Here is a 26,285-nt window from a genome sequence, read left to right as displayed (position 1 = left end):
ATTCAGAAGCAGTAGAGGCAAGTGCTCGATATTCAGCCTCAGTCGAGGATCGGGACACTGTCGGTTGATGTTTAGCAGACCAAGACACAACATTCGAACCTAGCAAGACACAGGAGCCAGAAGTGGAACGACGTGTGTCCTTGCAGCCGGCATAATCACTGTCACTATAGGAAACCAGGGAGAGATTCGTGTGTCTAGACAAGTGCAGACCCATTGCAGAGGTACCACGAAGATAACAAAGAATGCGTTTGAGTAGACCAAAGTCGGAAACCGTAGGAGAATGCATTCTTTGACAGATGAAGTTAACTGCAAACTGAATATCAGGCCGCGTGATGGTCAAGTATTGTAGCTTCCCAGCAAGACTACGAAAATAGGATGGCTCAGAGAACAACCGAGTATCACGAAACACATGATCAAGGCGTAGTGGAAGCGGAGTATGACAAGGATTGCAGGAGGACATGTTGGCATGATGGAGAATCTCTTCGGTGTATTTGGTCTGGTGAAGAAACAAACCATGAGAATAAGCCTGCGCTTGGATCCCAAGGAAGTAATGCAGGTTCCCTAAATCTTTCATGGCAAAGTGAGAGCTGAGCTCAGTAATGAGAGATTTAAACAGAGTAGGATTAGATCCAGTGAGCAAAATGTCATCAACATACAATAAGAGGACCAAAGTGTTGCCATGATGATGATAAGTGAACAAAGACGGATCAGCTCAACTGCAGGTGAAACCAAATTCCAAGAGATAGTTACTAAACTTGTCATACCAGGCACGTGGAGCATGCTTAAGGCCATATAAAGCCTTCTTCAACGAACAAACACGATTGGGATAAGCAACATCTTCGAATCCTGGCGGCTGGATCATATAAACTTGTTCCTGCAGATCACCATGAAGAAAGGCGTTCTTCACATCAAGTTGAGTGATGTTCCAGTTCTTTGCAGTCGCAACAGTGAGCACAATGCGAATAGTAGAGGTTCTGACCACGGGGCTATAAGTCTCATTGAAGTCAACGCCAGGTTCCTGATTGAAGCCTTTAGCAACAAGGCGGGCCTTAAGTTTATTCACCGTTCCGTCTGCATTAAGTTTTACGGTGAACACCCATCGACACCCCAAGATATTCATGTCAGCAGTAGCAGGAGTTAAAGACCAGGTATGATTCTTGTAAATGGAGTCAAGTTCGTCAAGCATAGCTTGTCGCCACCCTGGATGAGCTAGTGCCTTGGCTACACTTGTGGGAAGAGTAGGAATGGTTTTACTGGCCACAAGCGCATACCGTGGATTGGGTTTGTGAATGCCATCTCTAGACCGAGTTGTCATCGGGTGAGTAGAGACGGTACGAGTGGTTTGATCATCAACAGCTGGCGATGGAGACGGATAAGTGGTCTCAGTGGTGAGAGTGAAATCAGCATCAGAGGGAGACAGAGCAGAGCTCGGAGATGCACAAAAAGTGTCATCTTGAGGATATTCAGCCATGTCTACAAGGGACAGCGGACTACTCGGAGAGCTAGGTGTAGCTTGTGGTGGAATAATTGGTAAGGTTCGAAACTGAGTGTCAGCAGACTGCCAAGCTCCGAGTAAGCCAGTCTTATGCTGAGTGACAAGCTCCTTGTACTTATCCATAAAAGGGAAGCAAGACTCATCAAAGATAACATGCCGGTTAATATAAACCCGACCAGTTGGAGGATATAGGCACCTGTAGCTTTTGTATTGAGGATGATACCCGAGAAAAACACATTGAAGCGAGCGAGGCTCAAACTTATGCTGAGTAAACGGACGAAGACAGGGGTAACACGCAGCACCAAAGACACGAAGAAAGGAGTAGTCTGGTTTCTTGTTAAATAGCTTTTCATGTGGACTCTGCTGATTTAAAACCTTAGAAGGAAGCATATTACCAATGAAGTTAGCAGAGTAACACGCCTCAACCCAATATTTCAGAGGTGTTTTACTGTGAAACAACATTGACAGACCGAGCTCAGTTAAATAGCGATGTCTACGTTCTGCAATACCATTTTGTTGTGAAGTCGCTGGACATGAAATGAGATGACGAATACCATGATTCTGTAAGTGTGTGCGAAACCGACTGCTTATAAACTCACCACCACCATCACTTTGAAAAACCTTAACCTTGCGATTAAACTGATTCTCAACTTGTTTTTGAAAACCAATAAACACATCACAGAAATCAGACTTTTCTTTAAGAGGAAAAATCCATGAATATCGAGAGAACTCGTCCACAAAGACAACATAATAACGAAATCCCTGAACTGATACAACCGGAGAAGGACACCAAAGATCACAATGTAGTTGATCTAGAGGATTCATAACATTTGAAGTAGAAGAATAAAAAGGAAGTTGACAACTCTTTCCCATTTGGCAAGGTTCACAAACGGAAGTAGTGCTGCTCTTATTGATGGAGATTGCCTTGCTGATTTGAAACAGTTGAAGAACCTGGAAGTTTGCATGACCAAGACGTTGATGCCACACCATGTCACTTGCAGCAACCTGTCGATTTGAATAAAAAGCTACAAACTCCGGATTCCTCAACACATATAACCCTTCACTACGGGGCCCTCTTGTCACAACCTTCTGAGTGTGTAAATCAATGATATATACGGCATTAGAGTCAAAGAAGACACCGCAAGGGTAGTCATCACACAATTTTGAAACTGAAAGTAACGACTTGTGCATTGACGGACAAACAAGAACATCACAAAGGGGAATACTACCTGAGGTTGTAGCAAGAGTGGTAGAACCAACATGAGTGATTGGTTGATGTGTACCATCAGCAACCATCACATTCTCAGCGCCATTGTATGGTGTCACAGATTGAAGAGAGTCCGTCGTTGGAGTGATGTGAGCAGTGGCTCCAGAATCAGTCAGCCATTCTCTACCACCGTTATCTGAGACTTGCAATGCAGCAAGAGCTTGAGGCACATCTTCACTTTGGTATGAAGCATCAAACCGATTCCAACACTTAAGGGCAACATGACCGGTACGACCACAAATTTGACATACAGGGCGAGGATTAGAAGAGTTACCAGACTGGTTCTGATTCCAACCGGAGGAGTTAACTTGCTGAGAGAATCCTCGACCACGGGTTGAATAGCCTCCTCTTCCTCGATGACCACCATGACCTCTCTGTCCAGAGCCATGGTAACCACCTCTCTGAGTTTGAAACGCAATGTGTGGTGATACATCAGGTGGAGTTTCATACGACAGCAGTTTCGCATCAAAACCAGAAATTTCCTGAACAACATCGTTGAACGTTGGAGATGGAGTGCGAGACATCGAGCTTTGAAGAACTGTGGCTATAGAGTCATACTCACGACTTAGTCCATTGATGAAGGTGAAGATCTTCATGTTCTCATCGACGGGTTTGCCAATGGAGCTTAAGTTATCGCACACAGTACGAAACTCGCGACAGTAGGTGGTGAAGTTTTTGCCTTTGATGTTCAGGAGCTGTAGTCGACGGCGAAGGTCGAACTCACGAGCAACAGAGCTCTTGTTGAAGTTTCCAGCAAGGGACAACCAGACATCTTGGGATGTAGACAGGGCATGAACAAGCCCCAAGACTTCTTCAGTAAGAGTACCGAAGATCCATGACTTTATGAGCTCGTCTGTACAGATCCAAGCTTCATACTCCGGGTTTGGAGCTTCGACGGCGTTCGTGACAATAGTCGCCGGAGGTTTTGCGATAGACCCATTCACAAAACCAAGAAGTTTTTGACAACGAAGGAGAGACTCAAACTGAGTTTTCCAGAGAAGAGAGTTGCTATCACTCAGTTTTATTGTGACTGAGCTAGCAACATGGAGAGACGACGGAAACGGATAAGGACCAGGAAACTCTGCCATGACAGCACCGGTTAAGGTCTAAGAGAGCTCTGATACCATGTGAACAAACGTAAAACAGAGGAGGAAAGAAACTGAATAATACTTTTATTATGTAATCAACTCTCTCAAGTTTACAATGAACCCATAGGGTTTACATATATAGAATCAAGGGAACATTCTAGAGTATTACAAGAGTATAGGATCTATTGCCACTTGTCTAACATCTAGCCACACACCTCAGTCAAGATTCCGTTGAACCGGTTACCTAATACTATGGGTGAGCAGCTAGTTGGAGTAGCCATCGTCATGCGCTGCACCGGCTGTGAGATTGTCGGCCTATGTTCCGGGGAAGGACACTGTGGCAGAGAAGGACTACTCTGTTCTTGATGCAGGGGAGATAACGACTTGTGAGGAGATAATGACTTGTGGTCAAATGGACTTTGAGAAGGCTTTGTGGATTGAGAAGGCTTTGTGGGTTGGGCCTGAGGCCTTATACTTTCACTACTATCATAACACATGGGATTCCATTATTGATGTTTGTGCAAATGTCCGAGGAAACAAGGACGACATTTTCTATTTCCAACACATATAAAAAGAAAAAGAATAACTTATCGTCGTTTTGCACACACCAGAAAAAAAAATTATTATCGGCATAACTTCTAGTTACAATGGCATTAAATAATAAATCGGCCATGTTTTTATTTTCATCCTTTCCGAACTTTATCTTTAGTAGTACCAATTACAATTAAAAGTCGTGCAAATTAACAAATTAAATAATCTGAACAATTCAAGATTTCAAAGCTGGCATGTGAAAAGTAGTACTATTGAGGTTTCTTTAAATCATAATAAGACGATCTTGCAAGTCCGTTGGATGTAAGACGTGAATACGTGATATTTTTTTATTTAATATTCTTCAAAATATTACTATTAAATAATTTTTTAAAAAAGTTATTAAATACAATTCTAACTACATAAAATACTAATATTATTAAAAAGTATTCAAAAATATTATTTTTTAATTTATAAACACATATTGTACTAGTCAAATAGGAAAAAGACAAAACTGCTCTATATCCCAAGTCCCAACAATATAATAACGAACGAATGAGTATTTTATTTTAGAAACCAAACAACCTACTCTATTCTAGAAAAGTTTGTTGTTCATTTTGGGTATAAAAATTTAAAAATAATAGATCCTATTGGTTGTAGTGGTGGTATGACTCTTTCTTATAATTAAGATGATTTTCAGGTCTCGGTTTTATTTGAGTCTAACAGATTAGTCGACATTAAAGCGGTCTTCAAAGGGCGGATAATCCATTTAACCTTCGTTTATGGGGATCCTGTCCCCAAAAATAGGGATCTGGTGTGGGAACAGATTTTAAGAATTAGCTCTAATTGGTCCACTCCTTGGTTTTTGGTTGGGGATTTTAATGAGATGACAGGGAATCATGAAAAAAGGGGAGGGAAGCTACGTCATCCTTTTTCTTTTCTTTCTTTTAATGGGATGATTCGGGATTGTGGTTTTTTGGAGTTTCCTTATATTGGTGATTGTTTGTCTTGGAGGGGTTGGCGGGATAAGAAACCCATTCAATGTTGGCTGGATAGAGCCTTAGGGAATGAAGATTGGCATGATTTGTTCCCGGACACGGTAACAGAGTATTTACCAATGATAGCCTCTGATCATAAGCCTCTAGTGATTACTATTGGGGCTAAAAGGCCGCAGGGGAAAAGGAGTTTTATGTTTGACCGCCGCTGGATTGGAAAGGCGGGCTGATGGATGCGATTGCATCAGGGTGGGCCGGGGACAGGGACCAGGATTTAGGTGCTTTCGTGCATAAAATTGTGAATGTCGGAAGGCGATTTCTCAGTGGCGTAAATCACAAGTCCCATATGGTAGGGAAACTATTGAGGATTTAAAGCGGCAGTTGGAGGTGGCTCTGGCGGATGATTCAATTCCTCCTGCTACAATTTCAGATTTACAAAGTCGTTTACGCCAAGCGTATGTGGATTAAGAGATTTACTGGTATCAAAAGAGTCGGAGTAAATGGATGAGATTGGGGGATAAAAATTCCAAATATTTTCATGCCTTAACAAAGCAAAGACGGGCTCGTAATCGGATCACGGGTTTGTTTAATAAGGATGACATCTGGTCAACCGAGGATGTGGATATATGTAATACGGTGGTCTCTTATTTTGAGGATTTGTTTACTTCAACAAACCCGGACAACTTTGAGGAGGTCCTACGGGAGGTCAATACGGTTATTACAGCTGAGGATAATGAGCGGCTGACAACATCCGCTACGGAGGCTGAGGTCAAGTCTGCTTTATTTATGATGCACCCAGATAAAGCCCGTGGCCCAGACGGGATGACAGCTTTGTTTTTCCAAAGAGCATGGGGTATAGTTAAGACGGACCTTGTAGCTTTGTTTAATAGATTTTTAGTGGAGGGAGTTTTTGACAAGGGCCTAAATCGAACCCATATTTGCCTTATTCCAAAGGTGGCCAAGCCAACTAGAATGGCAGAATTACGGCCGATTAGTCTGTGTAACGTTGTATATAAGATTATTTCAAAGATTTTATGTCAGCGTCTTAAGAGGGTTTTACCTGGTCTTATCTCTGAGACTCAATCGGCTTTCGTACCAGGTCGGCTGATCTCAGATAACATCCTTATCGCTCAAGAGATGTTTCATGGTTTGCGCACAAACCCGTCTTGTAAAGGAAACTTTATGGCCATCAAAACAGACATGAGCAAGGCATATGATAGGGTGGAGTGGGATTTTGTGGCAGCTCTGTTACAGAAGATGGGGTTTGCCGAGTCATGAGTTTCCTGGATAATGTTTTGTGTCACTTCGGTAGAGTATAGGATTCTTATTAATGGTCAGCCAAATGGTTTGATTGTTCCACAGAGGGGGTTACGACAAGGTGATCCTTTGTTTCTTTATTTGTTTATCTTATGCACAGAAGCTTTAATTGCTAATATACGGAAAGCAGAGAGGGATAATCTTATTCCCGGGATCAAAGTGGCAAATAAATGCCCGCATATTACGCATTTGTTGTTTGCCGATGATAGTCTTTTCTTCTGTAAGGCGGATATAGGACAATGTTGGGTTATTTTAGATATTCTAAAACAGTATGAATCTGTCTCGGGTCAACAAATTAATTTCACAAAATCCTCGGTACAGTTTGGGCACAAGATTGATGAGCAGACAAAAACCAAACTCCAGGACGTTCTCGGGATCACGACCTTGGGTGGTATGGGATCATATCTGGGTTTACCTGAGAGTTTAGGTGGGGCTAAGACTAAGGTTTTCTCCTTTGTTAGGGAGCGGATTCAGAGTCGGACGAATGGTTGGACGGCAAATTTACTTTCAAAAGGGGGAAGGGAGGTGATGATTAAATCTGTGGCTACTGCTATTCCAACTTTTGTGATGTCTTGTTTTCGTTTACCAAAAACAATAACATCCAAGCTTACCAGTGCAGTGGCAAATTTTTGGTGGAGTACCAGTGGTAAGACAGGGGGCATGCATTGGCTTGCCTGGGAGAAATTATGTGTTAGTAAACAGTTGGGTGGTCTTGGCTTTAGGAATGTGGATGACTTTAATTCGGCATTACTGGCCAAGCAACTATGGCGTCTAATAGAAGTTCCAGAGTCGCTGTTTGCCAGGGTTTTTAAAAGTAAGTATTATAGGAATACGCATCCTTTGGATCCGATTAGGTCATACTCTCCCTCCTATGGGTGGAGGAGTATATGTTCTGCTCGCTCTCTGGTTAATAAAGGGCTTATTAAACGGGTTGGCTCTGGGGACACCATTTCTATATGGTCTGACCCTTGGGTTCCAGCTCAATTCCCGAGACCAGCTTTAAGTAAGGGTCCTTTAACGGACCCTTCTCTTCAAATGAATCAATTAATTGATCGACAAACTAATACTTGGCGTATGGATATGCTTAATGAGCATTTTGATCCACTTGATATTGCATTGATAAGGGCTATACCTTTGGGTGGTAATCAAAAGGATGATCCTTTCGGTTGGCACTTCACGAAAACTGGGATGTATACCGTCAAATCTGGCTATCACACTGCACGTCATGACGTGATTCGGACTTTTGCGGCCACTGGCTCTGGCCCGAAAATTACCCCCCTACTGGCTAGCGTGTGGAGGGCTCGTTGCCCACCTAAGATCCAACATTTTATGTGGCAGGTCTTATCTGGGTGTATTTCGGTTTCGGCAAATTTGAGACGACGAGGTATTGCTTGCGATTTACGGTGCGTACGATGTGGCGCGGATTTGGAGACTATCAATCATGCAATCTTTGTGTGTCCTCCAGCCCGTCAGGTTTGGGCTCTAGCTCATGTACCGGTGGGACCTAATTCTTTCCCGATGGAATCAGTATATGCAAATGTTGATCACTTTTTAGGACAGCAGAATCCTGGGACCCATGTTGCGGCGTTCCCGTGGCTTATGTGGTTTATTTGGAAAGCACGGAATGCACGTGTTTTTGAAAATATTGTCGAGCGGCCGGAGGATATTGTTAGGGTAGCAGAGGGAGAAGCTGCAGCGTGGCAGCAGGCTCAGGTCGAGGATGATCTTGTGACATATCCCACTATTCCAGTAGTTTCGGAGATTCCAGCTAGGGTGGCTACAACCTCCCTTCCTTCGGTTTTTTCGGGATACCGATGCTTCATAGATGGATCTTGGAAAGCAGGGAATTTGTATGCAGGTGCTCGATGGTGTTGCACCTCCGCCCAGACAGGTTTGCCGTTTTTGGGTGCAAAGAATTTCCGACGAAGTCTATCTCCATTACATACTGAAGTTGAAGCTTTCCTTTGGGAGATGCGCTGCATGATCGGGCATGACTTCAGAGAGGTGGCTTTCTATACCGACTGCTCAGACTTGGTGAAGATGGTGTCTTCCCCTTCCGACTGGCCAGCGTTCTCGGCGTACCTTGACGACATCAAGACTGATAGGGAGGAATTTTCTTCCTTCTCTTTGTCTTTAATTTCTAGAAATGCTAATGTAAGGGCAGATTCTTTGGCACGCCAAGCGCGTACATCTCCGCACCAAGTTTTTTTGGTAAACGATTTCCCAACCAATTGGCTCGTTTGAGCTGATCTTTTGTTGTCAAAAAAGAAAAAAGATCAGCTCAAACGAGCCAATTCGTTGGGAACAAAGATCAAAATGATCGACTTAAGAACCAATGGATCTTTGTTATATTATCCTTTGGTCTTTTGATTCTAAATTGCAATGAAAAGTCGCGCAAGTAAATAACTTTAGCTAGAAAGCAAGTTACTTTTAGATACAACAATTCATACATGGTTAAGACTATAATTTTCTTTTTGCCAACTGTTTAATGTTTTGAGTTTATTAAAATGTTTTTACACAAAATTTTTTTTTTATTTTAATATATATATATATATTAGTTATTAATTAATTTTTGATTTTTTATTAATTAAAAAAGTATATATTTGTATATATATATTTAAATAAACTCTTTTTGTGTAAAGACATTTTAATAAACTTAAAACATTAAACATTAAACATTAAATAGGTAACGTTTTTGGGTTCGGGAAACCCTAAATTCGGGTATAAAAAGGAATACTCGATGACTTTTAGAGTTTTCAACCTCTATTGATGTTTTTAGAGAGAAAAGAAAGAGAAAAACTGTTCTTGAGTGTTTTTGAAGATTTTGGTGCATGTTATTGAGAGATCTTTCCTGTGGAGTGGAGATCTGAGGCTAGTATCATAGTAGAAGCTTGCTAGGAAGTTTTTTCATGAGTTTAGAATCAGTTTTTCTCATTCTCAAAGGTGAGTGAGTGTGTGACCATGGTTGATCTAAGTGATTAGATGCTTGCTTTGTGTGATTTTGGTTGTTAAATGCTTGTGTGCTCGTTTGTGAGTGTTTTTCATGAGTTTTGTGGCTTTTGGAGCTGGCTTCACCGAGCCAAGCAGAGACGGAGGAGATTGTTTTTGGCGACTGCATCGATTGATGAAAGGAGTGCATCGGTCGACGCAGTTAGAGATTTGACGTCGATATAAGGAGTGCGTCGGTCGATGCATCTAGGGTTTAGGAGGAATTGCATCGGTCGATGCGAGGATGTTGCATCACTCAATGCAAGTGTGCAAATCGACGCACATGTCTGGTTTGCTTGTTTTTCCTTTGCGTATTTTTTATGCTTGTCTTTTCGCTTGTGTGTATAGCCCAGTAGATGGGAGGATCGCCTTATAGAGTATTTATGATAATACTAACACATCTCATTTGTGTTGTGGTGCAGATGAAGGAAAAGTGTGATCGTGGAATCAAAGCTATAAAGAGGAGGATGTTCTAGAGGCCCAATTGTTTGTTCTATGTTGCTGATAGGTTGTTAGAATTGAATGTAGGGGTCTAGAACGGTTGTTTAGCTTACTGATTCATTGTTCTGAGACGTTGTTTATGTTATTGGCATTGTTGGATAGATGTTATTGGTTATTCAATTCATTGGTTTAATATTGGTTATTTCCGCTATTTGGTTTGAACGTGGTTATGTTATTAGTGAGTATGAGATCACTAGAGAATTATTATTTCAAAAAAAGGTTCGTCATTTCAGTTTGGTATCAGAGTCCTTACGATTCTAGGTACAGGTTCACTAGGCTTTGTATTGTTGATGTTGTGGATTTACATGCTTTGATTGAATATGTGAGTTAGTCAATTGTGTGAGGCAAGAAGTCATAGAACATCCTCTTAAATCCTTCAATGTGATTCCACGGTAAGTTGTGTTTTTGTGTATAAGGTCAGATTGTTTACTTAGCCTTTTGTTCATGGTAGTGCAGATGGTTAGAGGTGGTGTTGTTGCTGGTCGTGGACGTGGTCGTGGTCGTGGTAGGGTGTAACATCCGCGAACCAGATTCTGTGATTTTTGGAAGGAGTGTCGATCGACACCCTTGTGGCATCGATCGACACCCCTTTGTCTGGGTTCGTCGGGTTTGTTTTAATTCGCAATTTTGGTTTGGTTGGTTTGGTTTAGTTATCTAAACCGAGTATATAAGTGGAGAAGCGACAAATGAAGGGTTTTAGGGTGTGTGGTCGCCGTTTTCAGAGTTAGAGAGAGAGGAGAGAGCCTATTGTGGTTGAAGGAGATCAAAGGAGAAAGATCAGAATCGTTAGGGTTTGGGAGGAAACAGTTTCGGCATATCAAATCGTTCTCAAAGGTAATTAAATTTAGTGGTTTTATTCCCAAGTCTTTCATCGTCATTCTCCTTTTTACAGAAGTAGATTTGGATTTAAACTCGATGAGTTATTGGCAGTTTCGTGAGACACGTTTTCTCAGACGCGAGTTGGGACCATCGGAGATTGTAACTGAGATCGTGGTCTCGTGTGGTGCCTGATCGTGCTGAAATTTTGAGGGAAGCTTCGTGACGTCTAGGGGTAGCTTGTCACCGGAGCGATTTGTTAGTTAACGGTTAGTTTTTCTTTTAGGGTTTCGTCTTTGAGACTGTTCTTTCTTGATGTTTCTGAGCAGTTTTGCTATAAGTCGTTTTTGGTTGTGTGGCTTGTTGTAGGGCGTTTCTGGGCTGTTTCAGACATTAGGAGGGTCTCAACTGGTTGTGTTGGTTGTTATAATCAGTTGATAAGGTGAGTGCATGACCATGGCTTATCTAAGCCTGAGAATCCTTTGTTGTTCTTGCTTGATTGGTGGTGCTTTGTTGTGTTGTTCTTGCTTGATTGGTTGTTTTAGTGGTGTTGTTCTTGCTTGTGGTGGTTGTGTTATTGTTCCTATAGGTTCCTGAAGGTTTTGGGTGAGGTTGGAACGGATTGGAGATGATAGGAAACGGAGGTTCGTCGTTCGGATTTGTACAGTTCGCGTCTGCGAAGGGAGTGTCGATCGACACCAGTTAGGTGTCGGTCGACACCATGTTTGGCCAGTGTCGATCGACACCTCTCTGGTGTCGGTCGACACCAAGTTGCTTGTTATGTGATTTCCTGGTTTGTTTGTGTTTGGTTGTTATTTGTTAAGCATTGGTTTCTCAGTGGCTTGTGTGTATAGCCTAGTAGATGGGAGGATTGCCTCACTAAGTATTTGTGATAATACTTACGCATCTCAATTGTTGTTTGTGGTGTGCAGGTATGTGACGCGGAATCATGGCGATGAGGAGGAGGATGAACTAGGGTCTCGTTTGTGTGTTGTTGGTCTTTGTTATATTGTTTAGGATGGAACCTTGGATAGAGATATGTTAGGTTGCTGGATAGGATGGATAGAAGTGTTGTTGTATTGGTTTTGTATTATTGATATGTTTCCGCTGTGCATGTAATTGGATGTTGGTTTATTATTGGTTGGTTACCATGTGTGGGTTGGTTTGTTTATTTAAGTAGTATGGGATACTTAATTATATCTTGTATTTAATTATTAAAAAGAAAAAAAAAAAAAAGGGTCGGGTTGTTTCATAGGGGCAGATGCCCAGTTGTTAGTGACATCGTGGATCAGAGTGTGATGGTGGAGGGTGTCGGCGAGTCGCAGGCATTCCAGGAGGGGTCTGTGAGTGTGGCTGGTGGTGGTGCCGATGGAGCTGGTGTGGGCGGTTTCGCTGCCCAGTTGGCCGGTGGTGCTAGAATTTTCGGTGCGGGGGTCTCAATAGGTGGAGCCCCTGGTGGAGATGTTAACCTAGAGCAGCTCAAGAGAAGCTGCAGGAGGATAAGTTGTATGTTAAGTTGAGCAAGTGCACTTTCTGGCAGAGGAAGATGAGATTTTGGTTCACATTGTTTCGGCGGAGGGAGTCTCTATGGATCCAGAGAAGATTCAGGCTATCAGGTATTGGCCTAGATCGCAGAATGCCACGGAGATAAAGAGTTTCCTTGGGTTGGCGGGTTACTACAAGAAGTTTCTGAGGGGGTTTGCGAGTAAGGCATCCATAATGACTAAGTTGACAGGGAAGGATGTTCCATTTAATTTGTCACGAGAGTGTGAGGAGGGTTTCGCAAGCCCAAAGAGATGTTGACTACTACTCCAGTGTTGGCATTGCCAGAGCACGGTGAGCCTTATGTGGTTTACACAGATGCATCCAGAGTTGGCTTGGGGTGTGTGTTGATGCATCATGGGAAGGTTATCGGCTACGCTTTGCGGTAGTTGCAGAAGCATAAGGACAACTATCTTACTCATGACTTGGAGATGGCTGCTGTGGTTTTCGCCCTGAAGATTTGGAGGTCATATCTTTATGGCGCAAAGGTAAAGGTGTTTACAGATCATAAGAGCTTGAAGTACATATTCACTCAGCCTGAGATGAATTGAGGCATAGGCAGTGTAAAAATCTGGTAATAGACTATGATCTGGAGATACTTTACCACCCTGGTAAAGCTAATTCAGTTGCAGATGCTCTGAGTCAGAAGCGGGCGGTTTCGACTCAGGAGCTGGATATGGAGACTCTAGTTAGAGAAATTAGTGCGTTGATATTGTGTGCTTTTTCTCAGGAGCCGTTGCGATTGGAGGCGGCTGATCGAGTAAATCTTTTGAGAAGAGTGCGGTTGGCTGAGGGGAAGGATATGTGGCTGTTGAATGCCTCTAGAGATGTTGATTCTGAGTATTAGGTTTCTGCCAATAGTACCATTCTTGTGCACGGTCGGATCTGTGTGCCCAAGGATGAGGTGTTGAGGCAGGATATTCTTAGGGAGGCTCATGCTAGCATATTTTCTATTCATACAGGAGCGACCAAGATGTACCATGACCTCAAGCGCTATTATTATTGGGTCGGGATGAAGAAGGATGTAGCTAGTTGGGGAAGTGTGATGTTTGCTAGCTAGTGAAGGCTGAGCATGAGGTTCCGAGTGGCATGTTGCAAACTTTTCCCATTCCAGAGTGGAAGTGAGACATGATCACGATGGACTTCGTGGTAGGATTGTCAGTGTCTTGGCCTTTTGAAGCGATTTGGGTCATAGTGGACCGGTTAGTTGACTAAGTCTGCACATTTTCTGGCCATCAAGAAGACTGATGGAACAACGGTCTTGGCTAAGAAGTATGTGAAGGAGATAGTCAGATTGCGCAGGGTACCGGTGAGTATCGTGTCTGATAGAGATTCCAAATCCACTTCGGTATTTTGGAGGGCGTTTCATGCATAGATGGGAACGAAGGTGCATATGAGTACCTGAGCTAGGTAGAGTTTGCTTATAATAACAGCTACCAGGTGAGTCAGGAGGACTCCTTATGAGGCGTTGTATGAGAGGCCATGTCGTACACCGTTATGGACTCAGGTGGGGGAGAGAAGCATATATGGTGTGAGTTTTGTTCAGGAGACCTCGAAGAAGATTCGGATTATGGAGCTGAACATGAAGGAGGCTCAAGATCGGTAGACTAGCTATGCTGATAAGAGGAGGAAAGATCTTGAGTTTCAGGTTGGAGAAAGAGTGTACCTCAAGATGGCTATGTTGCAAGGTCTGAACAGGTCATTGTCAAAGACTAAGTTGAGTCTGAAGTACATGGTACGTTCAAAGTGGTCAAGCGGGTGGGACCGGTAGCATATAGGCTGGAGTTGCCTGATGTTATGTGTGTGTTCGAAAAGGTCTTCCATGTGTCAATGTTGCGGAAGTGTCTTCGCGAGTATGATCAATTATTCGCTAAGATTCCCGAGGATCTTTAGCTCAACATGACTTTGGAGGCGAGACCAGTGAGGGTTCTCGAGAGGAGAGTTAAGGAACTTCGGAAGAAGAATATTCTTTTGATGAGAGTCCTATGGGACTGTGATGGTGTTGAGGAGCAGACTTGGGAGTCAGAGGTGAGGATGAAGACAAGGTTCAAGAAGTGGTTCGAGAAGCAGTTCGAGGCTTGAACTTGCATAGTTTTGGTTTTAGTTGTTGTGGTAGGTGTTGGTGCGGTGTAATCTGTGGCTTGAGCGAAATGGAGTATTCATGCCCATCTATTTTTATACTTGGTCGCATAAGGGTGGTTGGTTGTGCGACTAAGTACCAAGATGAGCTGGTGTACGAGATACATGATTCTCTGACGGTTGTGCTAAAAGTGGAAAGTTTCTTAAAGCAGAAAGTTTTCAAAAGTAGAAAATTCTAAAATAGAAAGTTTTATGTGAGTTAGAATTTGTCCATTTTTAGTGGTTGTGGGCCTTGGTGGCGAGTTTATGGCATTTGTGGCGGACTTTAGAGTCAGAGTGTGGCCCTTGGGGTGGTCTTTTGAGACATTATGTGGCCTTTGTGGCGGACTGATTAGCCAATGTGGCATGTTTAGGTGATCCTTCGGGATGTGTGGTCTTCGTGACAATCTTTCGGGATGTATGGTCTTCATCTCGGTCCTTTGGGATGTGTGGTCTTCGTGATGGTTCTTCGGGATGTGAGGTCTTCGTGACGGTCATTGTGATGTTTTATGCGAGCCACGGGAGGGAGACCTTGTGAGGGATAGGACTCAGACGTGTTCATAATTGTCTGCTCTAAGAACAGTTAGTCATGAACAACTCTTTGGAGAGCTTTAGATTCTTAGTACCGTCATATTCTAAGACTTTATGACTTGATAGTATGGCTGGTATATCAACTTTGGATGACGATCCGGGACGCGCTGTATGGTGGCAACCTGAGAGACAAATATTGGATTTCCCTTATATATATTATGGCATGCGGGCCTTTGCTTGATGAGGAGCCGATATTATGGCATGCAGGCTAAGGCCTCATGAGGAGCCAATGAAAACTCAAGGTTGAGACTTATGAGTAAGGAAAAGTTCAAAACTCGGGAGCAAATAATGTCTGAAACGTGAGTTTATCACCTTGAGGTAACCATCATAGATCGGTCGGAGGAGGTGTGGGCCGTGAAAACGGTTGCACGAGAGTCCTCGGCTGATGGTTGTTTGAGATTCGAGGATAAATCTATATTAGTGGGGGGAAATTGTAACGCCCGTGAACCGGAATCCCGGTTTGGAAGATGCATCGATCGACGCAGAGTTGTGTCAGTCAATGCAAGGTTCATGTTTGCGAGACAACTTAAGTTAAATGCTCATCTGGTAGCGTTTTTGGGTTCAGGAAACCCTAAACTCGGGTATAAAAAGGAATACTCGATGAATTTTAGAGTTTTCAGCCTCTATTGCCGTTCCAGAGAGAAAAGAAAGAGAGAATCTGTTCTTGAGTGTTTTTAAAGATTTTGGTGCATGTTATTGAGAGATCTTTCATGTGGAGGGGAGATCTGAGGCTAGTATCATGGTAGAATCTTGCTTTTTCGTGAGTTTAGAATCAGTTTTTCTCATTCTCAAAGGTGAGTGTGTGACCATGGTTGATCTAGCAATTAGATACTTGTTTTGTGTGATTTCGGTTGTTGAACGCTTATGTGTTCTCGTGTAAGTGTTTATCATGAGTTTTGTGGCTTTTAGAGATCGTTTCTGGCTTCACCGAGCCAAGAGGAGACAAAGGAGATTGTTTTTGGTGACGCTTTGTGCAACTGCATCGATTGATGCAAGGAGTGCATCGGTCAACTCAGTTAGGGATTTGACAGCGATGCAACGAGTGCGTTGGTCGATGCATCTAGGGATTTGGAGGAATTGCATCGGTCGACGCAAAGAGTGCATCGGTCGATGCAAGGAGTGCATTGGTCGACACAAGGAGTGTGTCAGTCGACGTAATTGCAAATAGTCGACGCACGTGTTCAGAGGTCTCTGGTTTGCTTTTTTCCTTTGTGTATTGTTTGTGATTGTGTTTCGCTTGTGTGTATAGTTTAGTAGATGGGAGAATCGCCTTACAGAATATTTATGATAATACTGATGCATTTCATTTGTGTTGTGGTGCATGTAAATGAAAAAGTGTGATCGTGGAATCAAGGCGATAAAAAGGATTATGTTTTAGAGGTCCGGTTGTTTGTTATATGTTGCTGTTAGGTTGTTAGAATTGAATGTAGGGGTCTAAAATTGTTGTTTAGGTTGCTGGTTCATTGTTCTGTGACTTGTCTTATATTATTGACATTGTTGGATAGATGTTATTGTTTAATTCGTTATTGGTTATTTAATTCATTGGTTAAAAAGTTGATTATTTCTGCTAATTGGTTTGAATGTGGTTAGGCTATTAGTAAGTATGAGATCACTAGAAAATTATTATATTAAAAATAAAAAAAGAGTCTGATTTTTCAAATATAAATATACATTTATTTTATTTTTTTCTGTCAACTAAACAATAACTAAAAAAGAATTTCATGATTGGTGGCCCAAATTGGAATATAAGAATTTAAAAAAAATTATATTTTTATTTAAAAAAATATATTTTGCAGTTTATGTTACTATGCAATTATTTAATATTATCAATTTTGTTATAGTGTATTTCTTTTTTTTATAAAGATTCATGAAGAGAAGTTCTCCCGTATAGTATTATTACTTGACAATTAAAGGATTCAAAATATTATATAAATAATTAGAATGAGTAGTTTATTTAAAATTTTATTTTTATTAATCATCTCAAGAATAAGTTTGAAAACAATTGCCATTTTTTTAATGACTGCACTCAAAATTCTTCCTAATTGAAGGATACATGATAAATAAAATATTGTTGTTGATGAGGATAACCCACGTTAGACTACGTGGTCTACGCTACACAAGTGCAGATTATCACTAAACACATTACCTATTTAAATCGATGTCAACCATACAGTTAGTCAGTTAGCTTAATTATAAGTTACATGATAAAAATGATTGAGTGTACTATATATGTAACCATTTGTTACAAATTTTAAAAATAATATAAAAAGATTTCACATTTATATATGGAAAAATAAGTACTTTTATTTCTGTATACTCAAAAAAAAAAACTTTTGTTAGTTGACGAAAACACCATAGATTTATCAAAAAAAAGATCTCAACCCTTTCTCTCCCGTGAGTTCGTCCTAGCCGTCGCCCAAAAAACAAAATCTCCGTTTGCCCTCTCCGGTGACCGGTGCTCTTCGCCGTAGCTGTGAGAGGGCCCCCGCTGCTCTGTAGTTCGTTTGTTCTCTTGTTTTTGCTTCTGTTTGAGTCGACTCGGCTAGATCTGGTGGATCGATGGTGTGGTTTGTTAGCTCAGCGAAGGAGATGGTCTTCACTGTGAGGCTTGCTCGACGGCCTTTGAGCGTTGTTCGTCCTCTCCCGCCAGTTTCAGGAGAAGCCTCTCTTGCCTTTGTCAGATCCGGTGTTGTCCTGGTCTTTTAGGTGATGCTTCTCGTTTATGTGGCTTGGATTTTTGTTGTCTCATGTTTTGAGTAAGCTGGTTGTCCCGTCTTTCTTCTGTACCGTTTTAGCTAGGGTAGGTGTTTAGTGTCGTTTGCAGTCTTGTTGAACCTTCGTTTGGGGAACTTTGTTGGAGGATTCATGGTTTGATTTGTGATTGTGTTGAGGAAGCGTTTAGAGCAGTCATCTCTGGGTAGGTTTCTGATTACAAGTAAAGTTAATGATGCCGGATCTTAGATCAACGGTTGGTTTGAAGAATAATTGCCATTGGGGTTTGCTTGTTCCTGTCTCAGTTCTTGTTACTGGTCCTGTGCCTATTTTCATTTCTAAGCCGCAGATTTGGAGTGGTTTGTCAGCTTAAGCCATTGCCTTTTCTCCCAATCCTTGTCTCCTTGTTTTAGCCTGTGGTTCCCTTTAGGCTCGACTCCTTTCTTAGCAGAAGTTTCGTGCTTATTGTTTGGTTGGTAGTCTTCAAATCTTACAGAGATTTCCTATCCTTGGTGTTCATGGTGTGTGTTAACTTAGTGAAGTTTTGCCTTGCTCCTTGTCCCTGCGTTCATGATCTGTTTAGATATGATTGCTTTTTGGTAGGACTCTAGTTAGACGTAAGGAGACGCATCAGTCGTCCTCGTCGCATCTGGGAGTGTGTGTGAGTCTCTATGTACTTCTATGAGTGCTCTTTGCTTGCCGGGTTATGTTGTCCTTGGTTCTCGAGAGATTGACTCTCAATGTGATAGGAGGAGGTAGCTGTTATCTACGGTTGGCCGAGGACATCCGTGATAAATCACATGCGAAGATGTTTCAGAAGAAAAGGAATCTCAGTTTCGTTTGGTTCTACCATTTTTAAGGTGTTTGCCTAGTTATTTCTGCTATAGGGTAAGGAGTTGTCCTCCTTCGTTTTGGTTTGATTTTATCTGTTTGTATTTCTTGTTCAGTTTACTTTGTCTCCCTTTGTTAGAACTTTAGTTTCCAGGGAATTTTTTTTTTCCTCTAGCGTTTTTTTCTGGAAACTTCTAATTGTCTGCCTGTTTAAGTTTCCCTTGTTTAGGCTAAGTTTTTCTCGTTTGGGAGTTTGTAATCTTTTCTTGGTTGTTGAACCAAGTTTTAAGTTTTAATAAAATTCAAGTTGACAAAGAAAAAAAAGTTGACGAAAACACATTTTTGATAAACAGTTACTACTCATGGCCCATGATTTTGCGGATTTTGCGGTTTGACGGGAAAATACAATTTTGCTGTTTTGGCGGGAAAACGTAATTTTGCGGTTTTGGCAGAAAAACGAGTTTTCGTGTTTTGTGATTTTGGTAGGAAAATGTGATTTTGCGGGTTTAGTGTAGGTGATTAGACTTGACAAAAAAAAGTATAGGTGATTAGAAAGAAAAAAAAAACCCAATGGGTACCCATAACTGATAGGGTAAACCCGTGTAAGACTTTATAGTTTTGGGCACCTGCCCATTTTTAACCCATTTAATTTCTTAGAGCAAAAACAGGTCCCAAAACCCAGTTTTAAGCATGGGTTTCGGGTATCCACTGGGTTTTTACCCACTTTTAACATCCCTACTCATGGGTCATGGACACTGTTAAATCTTTATATTCTCAACGATAAAATATGTCTATATAGTATATAGTCAATGTTACTTGTACTAATGAACTCGAAATAAATTTTCACACCTATAATTTTTTGTAATATTTATTTCCACTGACATGGAAGACATGACTTTTTTTTCTGCAACTGAATCTAGATGCTTACTGTTTTATTTTATTATTTGAAATGTAAAAGCCATGCTGGCATTTACATGTCTTATCGTCAATTTATTTTTTCTTTCCACTCAATAATAGTCGATCAAAATAAGTTGGTAAGAATATGACTATCATTTATTATCAGCTATGTGTAGTGATTGAGGGCTTTATGTAGTCAAGCTAAAGCAATTATTATAGAGAGAACACTAAGGGTGTTCTAAACCTAAAAAAAAATAGAAAAATAATGAATAACGGGTTTAAAACACTTTTTTAGTTTTTGATGTAGAATTGATCTTGGCTCAGTTCTACGCTGACATGACAAGCTGTGAATGGATACAATTTTTTGCAAACAATTTTTCACAAATTAAAAGAGGATTTGATTGAGAATAAATGGAATAAATTTGGACATTAAACTATGTATTAATTAAATAAAATGTTTGTGTGCTTTAATTAAGTAATATGTTTATTTGTTTTTTTTTTATCTTTAATTTTTTTTTGTTTCATAAAAATTTGGTATTGTATTTTGAATTTTAGTAAAAGTTTTATAAGTTTGTAATTTAAATGTTATTTTTAAAGTTTTTATAAATGTAATATGTTTAAGATTATTATATTATTAAATCTTATGATCTTAAACATGTTCTCTTAATAACAAACTTCTTAACAAAAGATCTAAACTAATGATCTTACATTATTTTCATAATATTTTTACTCTAAAAACACCCAAAAGTGTTCCCCTTATAATAATGTCCTAAAAGCGGTTGCTGTTAACCTTGTTAGTCTAGTAAGTTTAGAAGTGTTTGTAACTTTTTATTTTTATTTTTTTATAAATTATATTTATATTTATATTAATTGTAACTTTGTAACTTTGTATTGTGCTATTAGTTCATCATGTAATTGCATTGCATCAAGTACTTCCAGTTGACAAAAAGGAATATGACTATAATATATTATCAGCTATCAAATGGATGTCGAATATACAGCTAAAATAGCTTGTACTCGAATTAAGGATATAATTATCAAAAATATACGTGGGTACTTTAATTAGCTTGTCTTTTGTTTGGGGTTCAAATAGCTCTTTTTGCCAAGCTATATAATGACAAAGGGTACTTTAATAAGCTCTAACGACTTATTGGTCTTTATTTTTAGTACTTTCAATTAGGTCTTTAATTATTAATTTATTATTCTAATAAAAAGTCGCACAAGTTAATGGCTAATAATCTGATTATATAGGAGCAACCAGACACCTCGTTTGCAAATGAAATGCTCCAGTAATCACCAATCAGTAAATACAGTAACATGCTTTTTAATAGTGATTATGATTTTGCTAATATTAATTATTAACTGAAGATTTAAAAATAAACATTTGATCATTTTGTTAATATCATTTTTATATTTTTATATTATTTTTATTAGGCCAGCTTTCTCAGCGTACCTAGACGACATCAAGGTAGACAGGACAGAATTCTCGACTTTCTCCCTATCTTTTATTTCTAGAAACGCAAATGTAAGTGCGGACTCTCTGGCACGCCAAGCGCGTACCTCTCCGCATCATGTTTTGTATGTAAATAATTTTCCACCAAATTGGCTCGTTTGAGCTAATCTTTTGTTGACAAAAAAAAAAAAAAAAAAAAAAATTAGATAATAATTTTATAAAATTGCCAAAAAAGCTTGGATACATAAATGAGTGACTATCTAAAATCATTATCTAATTCCAAACTAACTAAAATGTGCCACAACAACTATGAAGAAAAAGAAAAAACAATGAGTGACTTTTTTAGTTTCAAGTTTCAGGGAAGACGTGGGGAGTGCAATAAAGAAAGACCAATGAGAGGGAAAACAACGACCTGTGAATTCTAAAGTATTTTTTAGTTAGCTGTAATAAAATACAATGATCGAGACATGTAATGTGTAAATGTCAGCATAGCTCTTACATGTGCAATAGCATTATTAGCATAGAAATAAAAATATCTAGCTAACTATGTCTACGCATGTCTTCCATCTCACACGTGATACAGTAATACAGTATCACCTGTATGAGTTCATATATTTAATATCATAGTGTTCTTAACTATGGTTAAGAGGGATCTTCGTATATAAAATTTCAAGTGTGAACCAATAATTTATAGATAGCGTTGAGTCAATAACTATATAGATTAAAGACAAATTCTATCGTAGAGAAATATTTCAGTAGGGTCCATAATAATAACTATACATATATGATTGAACATTTCCAAAAAGAGAGTAACTCGATAGTTCGTATTTGGGTCAATGGAAACAAAATATAAAGTTTAGATTAGCTGTATTAATGACGTCGTGTTAAATAATTCATGTTTGCTGAATAATCTACCCCTTTTTTAATAAAAGAGAAGTACACAACATAATTTTTGTAGACTTTATATTTTTAATAAATGATTACAAATGGTTATAAATAGGTTATAGATAGGTTATAGATTAATCTTTATATTAATATTAATTGGTTACACTAAATATTAGGGATATTCCAAATTGATAATTGATATATTAATGGTAACAAATAAAATCATAGATATTCCAAACTGTATTTTCGGATGATTTTAGTCCTATATCACGTTGTTTCCAAAGATCTTTAAACACAATATTACAAATTTATTTTCTACAGATTTTATCGATAGACTACAACGTTAACCAAAGATAGATTATAAAATTGATAGATTGATTGGTTACAAGTTAAATAGTGGGTTACAAGATAGATTATGAAATAAAATTTAACCAGTGTTATAACATGGGTACTTATCTAGAATCATTAATAATGTAAAACTTACAAAATATATGTCTTTTTTTAAGCTTTCATATTTAGCATATTGTTTTATTATATGGTTTTATTGCATAATATATTATCCAAAAAAACTTTTAAAAAAAATTACATAAATTATATTTTATATAAAAATTACAATAAAATGAATTTTAATCCGTGCTAGTCTAGTACTACTTGAATAGCCAAGACAACGTAGTGCATCCCGTGTCAACTAATAATGTTGGTAAAACAACATCAGCACTATTTTTATTGTATTAGTAATGAAGATTATTAGAAAAGGATGTTTAAGTGAAACAAAAAAAAAGGTGCATTTCCTATTAGATTTTCACCAGAATTGTTTTTGGAGAATTAGTATAAGATATCAACGGATATATATAGATATCTTATACTACTAGATATATATATATATATATATATATAATCATTAAAAATAAAAATTTTGCATTAAAAATGTAAAACAACACTTCAAATGAAACAAATGATTTTTTTTTTAAAACACCACTAAATATCAAGCGGATCAAGTATCAGATAATGAGAAATAAAATATGTATAGTGACTAAAACTAGAAAGTAAATCCTTTTCATCATATAAACGTATGAAAGAATGGCTTGACAAAAAAAAAAAACGTATGAAAGAATGAAAATGTTAGACTTGTGAAAAAATGAAATTATTAAATTTATTACCCACATAAAATGCAGTTTAGCTAAAATATATTTTTGTTGCACAAACAAATAAATAAATAAAATATCTGTTGAAAAACTATTGTTACCAGGAAAAAAAAAAAAAAAAAAAACCACACAAACTTATAAAACTGTAGAACTTTTTTTTTTCTTCTTGTCTCATTCATAATTTGCCTATTTGGCAATTGACTGAAGTTGTAAAGGGGAGAAGACCCTCCAGAGGCAGAGTCGCTTCTTCTCCGGAGAAACAGGTACGAATCGCTTCCTCCTTCTCTAAGAACAAAAAAAAAAAAAAAAGGTTCGACCTTTCTAATCAAATCAATTGTGGAAAAAGGCAAAACCTTTTCTGGATAAATGATTCGTACCTTCTGATCCAAGTACCTCTAGGTTGATGACTTATCTGTTTTTCTCCAGAATCCTTCATTTTTTTTCGTTTTGATAGCTTAACTTAGGAGAAGTAGGAGTTTGGGTCTATCTTACTATATGTATAGAGTTGTTGTGTGATGAATTAATTTATTCATGGGTTGTAACATTTTTGGTTGTTAATCTTGTTTCTGGTCGCTTTTCAAGATTTTTGCAGATTGTGTTTGTCATGGCCTCGGGGAACACCGCGCCGGGCACGGAGACGGGACAAAATGCAGAGGAGGTCGAGAAGAAGGCAGGAGATGATTCAGGAGTATCATCAACACAGGAGGTGGGGAAGAAACCAGGAGATGAACCAGAAACATCAATCGGGAAGATTCTTAAAATCGTGACTAAATTGGACAATCGTTTTCCACAACAGCCAGAACAACAAAGGATGTCAAGGTCGGAAACTGCCCCTGCCAGAACTAATCCTAGTGGTAGTAACCAGCAGCCAACCACGGGTGGTTTGGAAAAACAACAAAGTGACACAACTGGTTTTGCGAGCGTGAGACAAACCGAGCATGCGATTCCTAAGCTGAAACGTAATCTCCGTCTTCTTGAAGAGGACGTGTCAAAGCTACAAGACCTTAACATAGAGGTTGCAGAAGAGGTGAGGAGACAAATCCGTCCACTTGAGAACCTGCTCAACCAAGTGGAAGTGGGTTCAACGAATAAGCCGTTGACCGAAGGAAACAAGAACGATCTGGAGAAGGTCAACAAGAAGATCTTTAACTTGATGTGTCAAGTACCTTTGTTGCCCAACAAGCCTAAAAACAAGAGAGGGTTTGATGATGACGATGGCAATGGGGATAATCACGGGAAACCCATTGTTTGCTTGCCAGGGATCCATGCCAATGAAGAAGAGCTCAAAAGACTTGCCGTTTTTAGAGATGTACAAACCAAATTCGAACAACTTGATGGTGATAAGAAGATCTACCTGCTGACCTTTGCTGTGTTCCCCGAGAATCAAGAGGTGAATCGAACCATGCTCATGTACTGGTGGATCGGGGAAGGCATCCTGGATTATAGAGTCACACCACCTAAAAAGGGTATGGTTCTGGCTGATGAAGACAAACCCGAAAATGTCGTCAAGAAGGTTCTCAAGGAATTTGCGGACATGAAGTTGATTGAACCTGTTAAAAACAAGCGAAAAGTGGAGCCAAGCAGCTATAAGATGACCCCTTTTGTGCATGCTTCATTGGTTCGAATCTCAATGGAGATGAAACTTTTTAATATTTATCAAAAAGGGAAGAAGCCAACCATGCAAAAATCAGAACTGAACAAGGTCTGCCTTGTGGAAGCTTCGTCAAGTCAACCAGAAGCAAAAGCTAACAAAATGTTATACGCAAATCAGATTGAAACCGTCTTCAACGTTTCTGAGCGGTTCCCGGATTTCACATTCAAGTGGTTCTCCAAGGATCAAACATCAGGAAAAAGGAAGCTGAATCGTCTATCACCAACTACGTATAAGGAGCTCAAGGTTTTTTATCTAGGAAGATGGGAGAGAACCGCCAAGCGCCACATCGAGGTAGAGAATACAGAGCTTATGAAAAACTTGAAGCATATGACTAAACTCAAGCTTCTGAGTTTCCAAGGGATCTCAAGAATTGAAAGACTTGACGATGCTGTCTGTAAGCTTCATGATCTGATCATCTTGGACCTCAGGGCTTGCTACAATCTTGAGAAACTTCCAGACAAGATAGATTCACTCAAGGCCCTTACCTACTTGGACATTACAGATTGCTACATGATAGACCGCATACCCAAGAGGCTGTCGTGGCTTGATAACTTGGAGGTTCTAAAGGGCTTTGTGGTCAGTGATGCTACTGATGAGGAGACGGTCTGCACGCTCGCTGAGCTGGAGCACTTGAAGAATCTGAGAAAGCTAAGTATCTCAATAAACAAAGATGTCAGTGTATCCAAACTGTTCGTGGATATTGAGAATTTCGACCGTCTAGAAAAGTTGAAAATGGCGTGGGGAGGTATTAATGTCCACAAGCCAGCGGATCCTAATAGCGGATTCAAAAAAATCTTAAGACAGATAACATTCCAAGAGCTCCAGCCTGTAAAGAAGGTTCCAAAGCTGGATAGAGATCCAGTGCACCTTCCCCTGAAGTTGAAGAAACTGGACCTTCAGTGTTTTCCTATTTCGGATCTTCCCTCATGGCTTCAACCCAATATGCTTGGTGGTCTGGAAAAACTCTACATCAAAGGAGGAACCAATCTTACTGGATTTGGAAAGCAACCAAAGAAGGAAACGGCTTGCCAAGTCAAGGTTTTACGTCTGAAGTTTCTTCCCAGGCTCAAAGTGGAGTGGAGGGACCTACAACTGTACTTCCCAAGGCTGGAGTTCTTGGACAAGTATCAGTGCCCTCAAGTTAGTTTCTGCCCCACCGATGGCATCGGAATCTGGCGCAAGAAAGATTAAGTCTTAATCAAACTCTGAGTCTGAACTGAGAGTTCCTCTGTTTTCCCAAGTTTTCTTCTGCTGTTTCATTCCCTTTTCTTGTTTCTGTTTTTGTTGTTGTTGTTGTTGTTGTTGGTGTGTGTTGCTTTCTCATTTCCCATTGATGTCTTGCTGGTATGCTTTTAAGTTTTGTTGTTTGTGAACATTTAAATAAAAGGAGTCTGGAGTGTTTGTTTTGCTTATCCCGTGAGACTTGTGGTTCTGAAGAAGTGTACTGTACTATGATAAACTG

At 39.6% G+C, this 26,285-nt stretch overlaps 1 protein-coding gene and 1 long non-coding RNA gene across 3 annotated transcripts; both read left to right on the top strand.

Moving 5' to 3' along the window:
- The first annotated feature begins 9,449 nt into the window (after window positions 1-9,449).
- On the top strand, window positions 9,450-12,147 carry LOC147919768 (uncharacterized). The gene is made up of 4 exons (XR_015592103.1): window positions 9,450-11,013; window positions 11,110-11,264; window positions 11,365-11,437; window positions 11,928-12,147. It is a non-coding gene; the product is annotated as an uncharacterized LOC147919768 (long non-coding RNA).
- An 11,115-nt stretch (window positions 12,148-23,262) lies between these two features.
- LOC104771781 (disease resistance RPP13-like protein 4) lies at window positions 23,263-26,235 on the top strand. 2 transcript variants are annotated; one of them, XM_087506090.1, is made up of 2 exons: window positions 23,263-23,432; window positions 23,752-26,235. In XM_087506090.1, exon 2 carries the CDS (start codon window positions 23,774-23,776, stop codon window positions 26,012-26,014), a length of 2,241 nt encoding a protein of 746 aa, XP_087362216.1. In that variant the 5' UTR covers window positions 23,263-23,432; window positions 23,752-23,773; the 3' UTR covers window positions 26,015-26,235. The 2 variants fall into 2 exon arrangements, with proteins under 2 accessions (XP_087362216.1, XP_087362217.1); XM_087506091.1 differs by having other exon boundaries at window positions 23,338-23,568.
- The last annotated feature ends 50 nt before the right edge of the window (window positions 26,236-26,285 follow it).

The sequence above is a fragment of the Camelina sativa genome, chromosome 20, assembly GCF_030686135.1.
Source record: "Camelina sativa cultivar CO46 ecotype springtype chromosome 20, ASM3068613v1".
In the NCBI taxonomy this organism is placed as follows: Eukaryota; Viridiplantae; Streptophyta; class Magnoliopsida; order Brassicales; family Brassicaceae; genus Camelina; species Camelina sativa.
Note: the sequence above shows the minus strand (reverse complement) of the source record. Positions and strands in the feature narration are given on the sequence as shown.